Genomic DNA, 12912 nt, shown 5'->3' on the forward strand with positions numbered 1-12912 from the left:
AGCCTTGCCAAACCTCAGTTTCCTCATCCACAAGATAGGGAAAGATACCTCTCTACCAAATAAGATGTGTTTAGAAATACATATATATGTATGTGTGTGTGTGGTGTGTGTGTGTGTGTGTGTGTGTGTGTGTGTATGTATACATATATATATATATGGCTTCCCAAGTGGTACCAGCGGTAAAGAATCTACCCGCCAATGTAGGAGATGCAAGAGACACAGGTTCAATCCCTGGGTTGGGAAGATCCCCCGGAGAAGGAAATGACAACCCACTGCAGTATTCTTGCCTGGAAAATCCTATGGACAGAAGAGCCTGGTGGGCTGTAATCCATGGGGTTGCAAAATAATCAGACACGACTGAGTACACACACACACACACATATACCCATGTGTACATATGTATGTTATTTTATAATGAAAATGATTATTTGTAGTTTCTAGTTTCTCTTATGCTTTTCAAACTTTCTTGGTTATTTTATTCAATAATCCAATGAGGCCTACTAGTCCTACATTACAGAAAAAGATGGGATTCTTATTACAAATCTTGAAGTCTGTTCATGACAAAGCCAAATATAGTCCCAAGAAAGTTCCAAATCTCTTATTCCATCATCCAATCCTCTCTCTTCAAAATGCAACCTGATTTGACAATCTCGTATTTGCTACTTACTCAGAATGGACTTGGGTACTGGGAAGAACTCGCCATACTTCTTGTTAAAACTTTGTGCTAGATCCTGAACTAGCTCCATGTGCTGGACTTGATCCTCCCCAACAGGAACATGTGTGGACCTTTAATAAAAGGCAGACAGAAGAACTCAGCAAGGCTCCTGCTTATAATGAAATGATATTGCAAGCAGCTGCATTTCCTGTGCCTATGTCACTGTTGGTGTTCAACAAATGTTCACCAGCTACAGAGGGAATGTTGAGACCCAAGTCTTTATCTGTGTATCAGACAGATGCCAAGGAGATGTTTGTCTACTCTAGTTGTATGTCTTCCATACCTGAAGAATACAGGCTTCAACACCAGCGTGACAGGATCTTGCTGGGAGGGAGGAATGGTATCCTAAAGAGCATGTGCTCCAAGCATAATTGTATTTTAAACCACTCCTCTTTCCCTCACCCAGTCAGCACATATTATCCTAGCTTTGACCAGACGCTTTTTACTTCAGGGCTTGCACTCACACTAGAAAGACACTCCACCCCACTCTTCAAATCAAAGATGGCAGAAAGTTCTTCAGGCAAGAGTTTTCCTCCCTGTCACACAGGGAGTGACTCAAAGTCTTTTTTTGGAATATCGTCTGTTTTTATGTAAATTGCAACCATAGAACAATCAACATGCTAAGGGAACTTGAATAAAATCTATTAGTACAATGTAGACGGATCTCAAAAACAATGTTGAATGAAAAAAGCAAGTCGCAGGAGACATGTACAGTACACTGACATTTATCTTAAAAGTACATATGACAATATTACGTATTGGTTATAGATGCATATATAAATATAAAAACATACTAGAAGCTTCTCCAAAGATTCATGATCATAGCTGCTTCTAAAGAAGGAAAGAGAAAGGGTCTGGGGAAAGGAACAAAGGAGATCTTGATTTTATCTGCAATATTTTATTTTTATTTATTTTTAAGAAATAATTTATTTGATTGCACCATGTTTTAGTTACAGCATGTGGGATCTTTATCTTTGCTGCAGCATGCAGGATCTTTTTTTTTTTTTTTTAGTGTGACATGTGAACTCTAGGTTGTGTGTGGCATGGGAGATCTAGTTCGCAGACCAGGGATCGAACCCGGGCCCCCTGCATTGAGAGGACAGATTCCCAACCATTGGACCACCAGGGAAGTCCCTGTAATATTTTGTTTTATTAAAAAATGAAGATGGGACTTTCCCTGGAAGTCCAGTGGTTAAAGTTCTGCCCTTCCAATGCAGGAGGTGCAGGTTTGATACCTGGTGGTGGAACTAAGATCCTATATGTTTCATGGTGTAGCCAAAAAAAAAAAGAAGAGGTAAGATGAAAATTATCAACATATAAAGACATTGTTTATAATTATTTTAATCCCATATATAAAGTTTGCTGTGTTGGAACATAAGGAGGTATATCAAACAAAGAAAGATGAACCATTATAGAGAAGTCCTGATGGGGAAAACATACTGAAATATTACTAAGGAAGGAGACAGGTGATTTTAAGTATGTAGTGTTGGGCTAGGAGTTGACATTTACAGCTAATAAAGTGTTGTAGTTTCTTGATCAAGGACGTTTAATATTCTGCCTGTGGAAGCATCAGCCTTAGAGTACACTTGAATATTTAAATGACAATTGTACATATGAGTGGAAAAATAACAACTTTTCAAAACAGCCACAGAAGAGAAAAACTGCTAGAAAACTATGGTACTTTGTTACAGAGAGAATCTACTAGCCTCGTGGTTAATTAGTGGTCCCTGAAAAACTGGAAAATTTTTTTGCGCATTACTCTCCATAGGCTACTGGTTTATTTGAAAAAACTGTCTAGAGTATGAGGAAGTGAAGGTAGTTTTGACTAGCATAAAGACTAGGTACTTTATCCCTGATGTAAAGCTATATTACAAAGCTACAGCAATCAAAACAGTATTGTACTGGCACAAAAACAGACACACAGATCAACGCAGAGCAGAGTCCAGAAATAAGCAAGTGCATGTACAGTCAACTAATCTATGACAAAGGAGGCAAGAATACACAATCGAGAAAAAACACTCTTTTCAGTAAATGGTGTTGGGGAAAACGGACAACTACATGTAAAAGAACCAAACTGGACTGGTATCTTATATCATATTCAAAAATTAACTCAAGATGGATTAAAACCTTGAATGTATGACCTGGAACCATAAAATTCCCAGAAGAAAACATAGGTGGTGATCTCCTTGACATTGGTCTTAGGGAAATTTATTTTGGATCTGACTCCACAGGGAAGGGCAGCAAGAGCAAAAATAAAGAAATGAGATGGCACCGAACTAACAGGCTTCTGTGTGAATGAATTAAAAGTAAAGTGCTGAAGGTGAGAGACAGAAGCAGAATGAAACCTGGGAGCAGGCATCCTGGTGACTGTTCTTTTTCGTGTAATACATCTGCTCAGAGAATGAAGGAGCCAGGCAGGCAATAGGAGAAAATCTATCTAAGGCATCAGTACTAACCTAGTTGAGCAACACAAGCAACTGGGCTGGGGCGCAGCACACGATTCTGCCCTCCTGCTGAATTCTGAGCAGGGAATTCAACTAGCATCCTAGTAGACAGATGGTGGACACAGAGGCCTTCACAGATTTTTGTCTGCTGGCAAAACACTATTTGAATATAGTTTTCTTGTTCTGATATGGATTTTAAAAACCCAACACATAAAAATGAATCTATGAGGACTTCCCTGGTGGCCCAGTGGTTAAGAATCTGCCTGCCAATGCAGGGGACATGGGTTCGATCCCTGATCGGGGCAGATCCCACATGCTGAGGGGCAACTAAGCCCGCACACCACAACTGGAGAACTAGACTCTGCTCCCCACAACTAGAGAAAAGCCTGTGCAGCAACAAAGACCCAGTTCAGCACCCCCCAAAAGAGAAAGAAATCAGCCAATCAAACAAACAAGTGAAAGACCCCAATACAAGGCCTATGAAAAATATCATGGAACGAAGGAAAGGGAACTTTACCCTTCAGAGCCTGAGCAAGGTCAAACATTTGAAAATGAACTTTTACAAGAAACAACTGTGTGTTGTTTTTTTTTTTTTTTTTAAAGAAAACTGCTGTGTAACCTCAATAGGATTCAGAAGGGCATGGCTGTTATTAGACATGAGCAAGAAATCACAATAGAAGAAAAACAAACATAGGTGGTGACAGAAAACAATTCAATGAAGAGAAAGTAAAGTGATGAAGGAAACCAAACAGATAACAGAAGAATTGGGAGCAGTAGGAGCAGAATCCTAAGGACAGGATGTATCAGTGATCTGGCAAAGAAACCTGAAGCTCTCCAAGAACTCAGAGCAAGAGGAGAAAGAGAGAAGCATGACACGCAAATGACAGGCTGGAGGGCCATCCTCTGACCTGGAATATGGTCCTCCTCAGGAGGACATCAGGACCACGTGAACAGAAGAAATAACCTAAAACAGAAGGAGAGGTTAATGACTTAAGAACAAAGAAGTAAGCAAACAAAAATGAGTATACTTACTGAAGGAACACAGCAAGTTTCAATTATATTAAAAAAAAACCTGGGACTTCCCTGGTGGTCCAGTGGTTAAGACTCCACATTCCCAGTGCATCAGCATGGGTTTGATCCCTGATCACAGAAGATCCCGCATGCCTGGTGCGGCAAAAAAAAAAAAAAAAAAAAGGAAAAAAAATCCTAGAGAATCACACCAAAACACAATCCAGAAAAAAATTTTAAATTATAAACTTAAAGAAAAATCCTATAAGCCAATAGTTAGAAATAAAGACAGACAAAAGATTGATAATACAACATTGAAACCATGTTTATAGGGTTGTGAGAAAAAAGTATTAAAAAACCTAGCCAAGCTGTGTTTTATATGTGAACTATACTAATAATAATTGAGGACTTCCCTGGTGGCTCAGATGGTAAAGCATCTGCCTACAATGTGGGAGACCCGGGTTTGAGCCCTGGGTCAGGAAGATCCCCTGGAGAAGGAAATGGCAACCCACTCCAGTACTCTTGCCTGGAAAATCCCATGGATGGAGGAACCTGGTAGGCTACAGTCCATGGGGTCGCAAAGAGCTGGACATGACTGAGCAACTTCACTTTCACACTAATAATTGGGCTTTCCTGGTGGCTCAGATGGTAAAGAATCTGCCTCAATGCAAGAGACCCAGGTTCAATCCCTGGTTTGAGAAGATCCCCTGGAGAAGGGAATGGCTACCCACTCCAGTATTCTTGCCTAGAAAATCCCATGGGCAGAGGAGCCTGGTGGGCTACAGTCCATGGTGTTGCAAACAGTTGGACACAGCTCAGCAACTAACACTTTCATAATAATGATGATGATGATGATGATGATGATAAAGTAACTGATAGCTATTGAACACTTCCTATATGCTGCACACTTTGCTAAGCACTTTTAATACATTCTTATTGTACATAAATCAATTTTACAGATGAGGTAAGCTGAACAGAAAGAAATTCTCAGGCTGGAAGAAAAATTGTAAAGGACTGGAAAAAAAGTTGAAGTAAATCTATGGACTAAAGAACTCAGAAATGGAGATGCTGAGGTATAAGGACTGGCTAAAAAAGACTAAGAACATAAAGTCTAAATTTTGGTTACAATTTGAAATAGAAAATGATGTAACCTGAAATCAAGTCATTTATGTAACAACAGTCAATTGAAAATCCCAGGTTAGTTTACAAATCAAAAGCAAGTATGAGTATAGACTCAGGATCTGCAAGTGTAATGAATAAGCCATCTTAACCACACAATATCACATTTTTTACTTGAAAAGATCAATGAAAGAGTCAAAAATATTTTTTCAAAAAGATACAAACTGGTATACAAATGGACAATGGTCAGACATTCTATAACCAAAAATCTCTGACCCAAAACCTCTGGAGCAACCAACCAAGGAAGACAAACCAGTCTCTGCAGGAATGGACCCAGCATGGTCAAGACTTGGTTAATAACTGCCAACATCCCAATTCTTCGTCCAACTTAGGACCAACCAGAGAAAGTCAAATATGTTTCCCAAACCAATCACATAAGATGCCCCATTTCTAGTTAGCCTCCAGCTTCCCCATGGCAACAATGTCTAAACAGAGCATCCCTGAAGACTTCCTTTCCTATAAAGCCTCTCTACTCCCCCACCTGGCTGCAGAACACAAGTGATGGTGGCTGAGTCTTGCTGTGGCAAGCTCTGAAAGCCTATTTGTTCTTATTTGGGTGGTTTTTGTTGAAAGATAACCACTACTAGAACTAAAACCAGAAAGAACACCTTCCAAAGCACTGGAATAGATAAAAGCAAAGAAAACACAATCTCTCTATAGAGCAAAAGGCCCAAAACAAAGAAAACATTAAAATCATTAAAAACATAAAATATTTAATGATGTGGAAAAACATAAGACCAAAAAACCCACTCAGGATGCAAACTTTTTGGAAAATATATATAATGTGCATTCAGATAAAGAAGAGGCCATAGTGGTTAGAGTGGGTGCTCTGGTGTTAGGCTGAGATCAGGTTCTTGCTCTGCCACTCAGCAGCTGGGTGTTCCTGGGTGAGTTGTTTAAACTAAATCCCTTTTTAAAAATTTTTAAAGCTGACTAATAATAGTTCCTACTCAAAGAGGTGCTTGAGAAATGAGTAAAATAATGCATGCAAAGCTCATAGTTGGTGCCTGGTATGTAGTGTGCAAACAAGGAATGTCAGCTGCAAAATATGGTTTGGAGGAAATGGCATGTGTATGTGTGTGTGTGTGTGTGTGTGTGTGTGTGTGTGTCTGTGTGCATGTGCTCAGTCATGTCCAACTCTTTGCGACCTCATGGACTGTAGCCCGCCAGACTCCTCTTGTCCATGGAATTTTTCCAGGCAAGAATACTGGAGCAGGTCACCATTTCCTACTCCAGGGGATCTTCCTGAACCAGAGATTGAACCTGCATCTCTTGTGTCTCCTGCATTGGCAGGTGGATTCTTTACTAACACCACCTGTGGGAAATGTACCAATATGTTAAAAAGAATAGAAATAGTAGAAGTGATTTCTCACTTTTTCCTGGTTGAATATAGAATGTTTAAATTATATCAGAACATTGAAATGAATTTGTGAGAGACCTGACTCTCCTGCTACTGAACTCTATAAAGACAGAAAACAAGATGATGAATCCTGGGAAGTTTATAATTCAAATATTTAAGGCAGGGCGCTGGATCTATTGAATGTATTGCTCTTGTATTCTACTAGAATGTTCCTCCCTTAACTCTTACCGGTGCCTTGATTTCAGGTCTAAGCTTAAATATCACCTCTTTGGAGAAACCTTCCCTAACTCTACTCTCCAAAGTTAGCTTCCCTGTTATTCTTTTTCACAATATCTTATTTATTTTCTTTATAGTGTTAATCCTAGTCTAATAGTTACTTCATTTGTTTGCTTATTTAATTGTATCTTGCTTTCTCTCCTGCTAGCAAATAAGCTTTTTGAGACCTTGTCTTGCTTTTCAATCTATTTCCAACAGTGTCAGACTTTATCTTTTTGGGCTCCAAAATCACTGCAGATGGTGACTGCAGCCATGAAATTAAAAGACGCTTACTCCTTGGAAGAAAAATTATGATCAACCTAGATAGCATATTGAAAAGTAGAGACATTACTTTGCAAACAAAGGTCCGTTTAGTCAAGGCTATGGTTTTTCCAGTGGTCATGTATGGATGTGAGAGTTGGACTGTGAAGAAAGCTGAGCGCCGAAGAATTGATGCTTTTAAACTGTGGTGTTGGAGAAGACTCTTGAGAGTCCCTTGGACTGCAAGGAGATCCAACCAGTCCATTCTGAAGATCAGTCCTGGGTGTTCTTTGGAAGGAATGATGTTAAAGCTGAAACTCCAGTACTTTGGCCACCTCATGCGAAGAGTTGACTCATTGGAAAAGACTCTGATGCTGGGAGGGATTGGGGGCAGGAGGAGAAGGGGACGACAGAGGATGAGATGGCTGGATGGCATCACCGACTCGATGGACATGAGTCTGAGTGAACTCCAGGAGTTGGTGATGGACAGGGAGGCCTGGTGTGCTGCAATTCATGGGGTCGCAAAGAGTCGGACACGCCTGAGCAACTGAACTGAACTGAACTGAACGATCAGAATGAGTTAAAATCATAGCTCCGTTAGCTACTATTGAGTTATCATAGCCTAGTTTCTCACTGTTCTAAAGCCTCCGTTTCCTCTATAAAATGAGGATCATAATGGTGCTGACCTCTTACTGTTGTTTCAAAGATGAGATAAGCTAATCAAGCATAGTCCTTGATAGTAAGAGCTCAATATACACGGGCTATTAGTATAATGTAAACTCATTAATATCTGACAGTATGAAGGACAAAATCATACAAGAATGACAATATTGGGACTTTGATGTGTGGTACGTTTTGACTTTTTTCAAACCAGGATCGTTTTCCTTTTTGATAGCAGACTCATACCACAAACATACATATCAACATAGAATCCCTGAGACAGCCACAGACCTGGGCAGCAATCCTGATTTGGGTAGAAGACATATTACAAACTGGCAGTTCATATATCTGATTAGGTAACCCCCAAATATAAATGGTATGATATAGGACTTCTGAGGAGTCTTTTAATTTAAGGAAAATAGGGGCAGGATAATGAAGGGAAAGGGAAAATCCAGGGACCATGACAAAGGGTCAGGAAGTCATTTCTCTTCTTCGAAGGTCAGTAGATTTATTTAGGAAATTCTACAAAATCATGTCCCGTGATCTTCTTTCACAAAGCCTGGAGCAGAAAGTTACTGACTTAATGAGAAATGAAAACAAAAATCTTCTTTTTTATGTTTCCCGCAGTATCCACAACCCTGAACATGCTCCTCTCTGAGGTGTACATGTACTCACCACACCTTCCTAAATTTCTCTTCTGTGACTGGACTTTGCACTCCCGCCTTGTAATTATAGTAAGGTTGACATGCAGAGGTCATCTTGACTGCCCCAAACCAAATTAGCCCACAGGGTAGGTTAAAAAGCAATTACAGTAGCCCATAGGAAATCACAATGGACTGCAACTAACACAGAAAAAACAATTACCATAATCAATACACTTTAAGCACATCAAAATGAATATTTCCACATGTCAAAATGGTTCCAGATTCACAAAGCAACCAAACTAAACAGAAAACACATTTAGTTTTCATAATGACTCTGCATAAGTCTTTGCCTTCTGTCGGATCCTTGCCTCTTTGCTAACAATCCTGAGAGGTTTTGCTTTTACAAAAAGGGATTAAAAATTTTTTAAATTTTTTTCACCTGGACTGATTGCTCCACTTGGCTTTTTCATCTGACTTTGGTTTGTTTGTTTCTAGTCTTTCCTCCCTCTGCTCCTGCTGCTCCTTTCACCTCCTATAATTTATCTTGGCCCTTCCTTCGCATCCATTGAGTTTACACTTTACATTAATTCAGCCTGTCTTTGATTCTGCCCACTTATGGGGCTTATTCTCTTCACATTTTCAACCTCTCTCCTCACAGTCTTCCTTTCACTTCAAATAATTTACTGCTGTTCTTTTAAAATTTATACCCTACATAATGATCTCCATATTAATGTCTTCTCTTTTTACCCATTTTCTTTTTTTCTTACCCTGACTGTACTTTCTTAGACACAACATAAAACAAAAGTCTTTCATAATTTTGATTGTTATAACTTCTGTCACACAACAATGCGTCTGATCTTCTTTGGTGACTAAACCATGTTTCTTTTGCTTAGTTCCTTGTTGCATCTACATTCACTTGGGACCCACCCCACCCCTAAGGCAGAATTAGTGTCCAGATGAATAATCATTGCTCACAGAAATTTGTTCCTTTTTTTTTTCCCCCTACTTCTTTGGCTGTATTTGTGCATTTTCAGCGCTGCTGCCTTTAACCAACCTGGCTGGAATAGGGGTTTGGTGCTGCTTGTCCTTTTATAAGGGATGAAATCACCACCTCTGGTAATGACTCCTTAATTTAGCAATTATTTATTGAAGATCGATGATGTGCAAGGCCTGGTGTCAGGACTATGAGAGACATAAAGGTTTTAACCTCTAGGGAGTTAAAGCTTCCAAGAGAAGAGAAAACACCACATGAACTTATAAATTCTTCTGGCTAGTCCTTCTACAGTATTCCCTATCTCAATGAATGGCAACACCATCATCAATCCTGCTGTGTAAGTCAGAAACCTGGGGACATCCCTGATGGCTTTTTCTCATACACATCCAATCCATTATGAAGTCTTAGCCATCTTACATCCTAGAATCTTTTAAATTTGTCTCTTCTCTTCATCTTCACTGCCACCTTTGTGGTCTAAACAGACTAATGAAAGAGCCTCTTAGTAGCCTACCGACCTTGGCTGAGCCCGACCTTGGCTGAGCCCCTACGACTCATCCTTTGCATATCAATCAATTCTCTTTTAAAAGTATAAATCGAATCATTTCACCCTGTTCTTAAAAGTGCACAAATACCTTCCCCCTGCTTTTAGGAGAGTATACTGAATTGTCTGGGGCTTCCCAGGTGGCTCAATGGTAAAGAATCTGCCTGCCAATGCACGGGATGAGGGTTTGATTCCTGGGTCGGGAAGATCCCATGGAGAAGGAAATGGCAACCTACTCCAGTATTCTTGCCTGGGAAATCTCACGGACAGAGGAGCCTGGAAGGCTACAGCCCATGAGGTCACAAAGAGTTGAACATGACTGAGCAACTAATACTTTCACTTCACATTCTCAAGCTTAAGATGGTCTCAAAACCTCCATTCTTGGGTTCCTTACCAAGTTCTCCCAAAACACTTACATAAATCTTTCATACAGTTATCTGGAAAACCTCTTTTCCACTGCCTTCCCTCATGTTTGTTCTCTAGCCCATCATGGGCCACTCATCCTAATGCTGATTTTGACAAAAGAAACATGAAATCTATAATAGCTCTGCACATCAACATATTATGAGGGGCCACATATAGATTTGCTTGTGAGAAAAAATATGAATTTTTTGGTATATAAATATATTTTTGTATTTATTTATATTTATAATGTATATATTCATAAACATTCTAGTTATCATATTTTTCAAAATTAAGAAATTTCTCAAACAAAAAATACCCCAAGTGCTTGAGCTGCATTGTAGGGAAAACAATGGTACAGGCTAAAAATCAGACCTGGATGAGTTCTGCCTCTGCTACTTATTATCAAGCAATTAGGAGTTTCTAAACTTTGGAACACTACTCTAGTACTCTTGCTTGGAAAATCCCATGGATGGAGGAGCCTGGTAGGCTGCAGTCCATGGGGTCGCTAAGAATTGGACACGACTGAGCGACTTCACTTTCACTTTTCACTTTTATGCGTTGAAGAAGGAAATGGCAACCCACTCCAGTGTTCTTGCCTGGAGAATCCCAGGGACGGGGGAGCCTGGTGGGCTGCTGTCTATGGGGTCGCACAGAGTCGGACACGAATGAAGCGACTCAGCAGCAGCAGCAGCAAACTTTGGAAGGAAGCACAGTAAGACAGATGAGAAATGTATGTCAGCAGAGTAAATGCTGTAGTAAACAGAGCTGAGTTTACTGTACTTGTCTGCACACTTTGCAGGGGCCCAAAGGACACACATGCCCAGGAAATGGGGGATGTGCATAGTGCAGCAACAGTACTCCTGGGAATAGTCTAAAGGAAGACGGCAGGAGAAAAAAATCCAAAGGAACAGAGTCTGTGAGCTGGAGTATGCGTGGCTGGTAGCAGGATGTCTGGCCTGAGACCACACAGGACAGAAACATAGGGTTGTTTCTCGTAAGAAAAGGAGCATGCAGCTCCACATCTTTGATCTGATTGTGGCGTTATAGGTAGATAGTTTGTAGGCTAAGGTAGGAGACAATCATCTTGAATATAGACAATAACCTTGGATTAAAAAATAAATTTATTTCTTTATTTTAGCTACCCTGGGTCTTAGCTGTGTCAGGCAAGATCTTCGATCTTCATTGTGACACGCGAGGTCTTTCAGTTGTGGCATGCAAACTCTTGGTTGCGGCATGTGAGTACCAGTTCCTTGACCAGGGATTGAACCCAGGCCCCCCTCAATGGGGGCACAGAGTCTTAACCACTGGGCCACCCAGGAAGTTCCAGTTCCTAGTTTTATGGAAAAATACTTTCGTTTAACAAATTAATATAGCAGAATCCTGATAGGAATAGGCAAAAATCTGCCACCATAATTTTCCTCTCAGAAAACAGGAAAAATGAAGGAATCTGATGGCATTCTTAGTGTATATTCTAACCACTAAATAGATCAGGAAGAGTTAAGGAATATTTATAGTATGGGATTTTTTTTTTTTTTTTTTTTGGCTACAGGGGAATAATTGAGGGTGGAAAAGAACTACTAATTTTTAAGTCTTAACCAACTGTGAGAACCTGCTGATGTTGGGCAGAGTGAGACAGACAGGAAGCTACCAGAAAGCTCTTGGTGTTTACCTGCCGCATCTGAAATAACTATTGTTTTATGTAAGAAAAGAGGACATTTTCAATCTCACACTTGGGTTGAAAGAAAGGTAGATGATGTGATAAATTTGAGGATGTTAAGGAGCTAATTTTGCCAATGTCAGTCTTTTAAATTGTTGTTTGTACTCTTAAAATCTCTGTTTTGAGTATATACTAGGTGATTTCAATTTACACAGAATTTAATAAGCCCCTGAGCTATGTACCATTAACCAAGAAACTATAGGATTTTTATCATTCTGCCAATTATATTTTTGGGCAACTGATGAAAACAAATTCATCATCACTTTGGTATAGGTGATCTCATACTGCTCTGGTTATTCATGTGATGATCTTGCCTCCTAACATAACTTACGACTGGCTCCTTAAGGAGGGTGAGCACTGGCCTCAGGAGACCATGATCACACCCCGAGCCTCCTCTGTCCATTGTCTGGCTCCACAGCTTTGGACAGATTGCTTAGCCTGCCTGGGCCACATTGGTAGAGCAAGGGATTTGGAGAAGAGGCCCTTTAGAGCTCCCTCCTACTCTCTGTTCCATGGTATTACAAAAAGGTCAATCATTCTTGTTCAAGTTCGCTTTTTTTTCATAGCCCTGAGTTCAGAGGACTCTCCCATGAGAGCTCTTGAACTACTAAAGAAATCCGCTGTGCTTGTGTGCTTCCAAATCCTGGTGCTGAAAAATCAGCCTCTGGTTCTATGTAGAAGTAGCCCTTGAAAATGGAACTAGACATAAGGCTGTGATAGTCAGAGATA

The 12912-nt window shown here is 40.1% G+C and overlaps 1 protein-coding gene across 5 annotated transcripts in view; it reads right to left on the reverse strand.

The window, feature by feature from the left end:
* The window catches only part of WARS2 (tryptophanyl tRNA synthetase 2, mitochondrial), a 101201-nt gene that overhangs the window by 2167 nt on the left and 86122 nt on the right, over window positions 1–12912 (reverse strand). For 2 of the 5 annotated variants that reach the window (XM_086392138.1, XM_086392137.1), the window contains one exon: window positions 668–786. The exons of 1 other annotated variant lie outside the window; for it this stretch is intronic. In XM_086392138.1, the coding sequence (XP_086248264.1) occupies window positions 668–786 (119 nt within the window). Of the gene's footprint in view, window positions 1–667; window positions 787–4067; window positions 4124–4231; window positions 4324–12912 lie in introns of all 5 variants that reach the window. 2 more of the 5 variants (XM_086392139.1, XR_015160823.1) reach the window with 2 other exon arrangements.

The sequence above is a fragment of the Bos grunniens genome, chromosome 3, assembly GCF_055505025.1.
Source record: "Bos grunniens cultivar Pamir isolate PY7600 chromosome 3, Bosgru_T2T1.0, whole genome shotgun sequence".
Classification (NCBI taxonomy): Eukaryota; Metazoa; Chordata; class Mammalia; order Artiodactyla; family Bovidae; genus Bos; species Bos grunniens.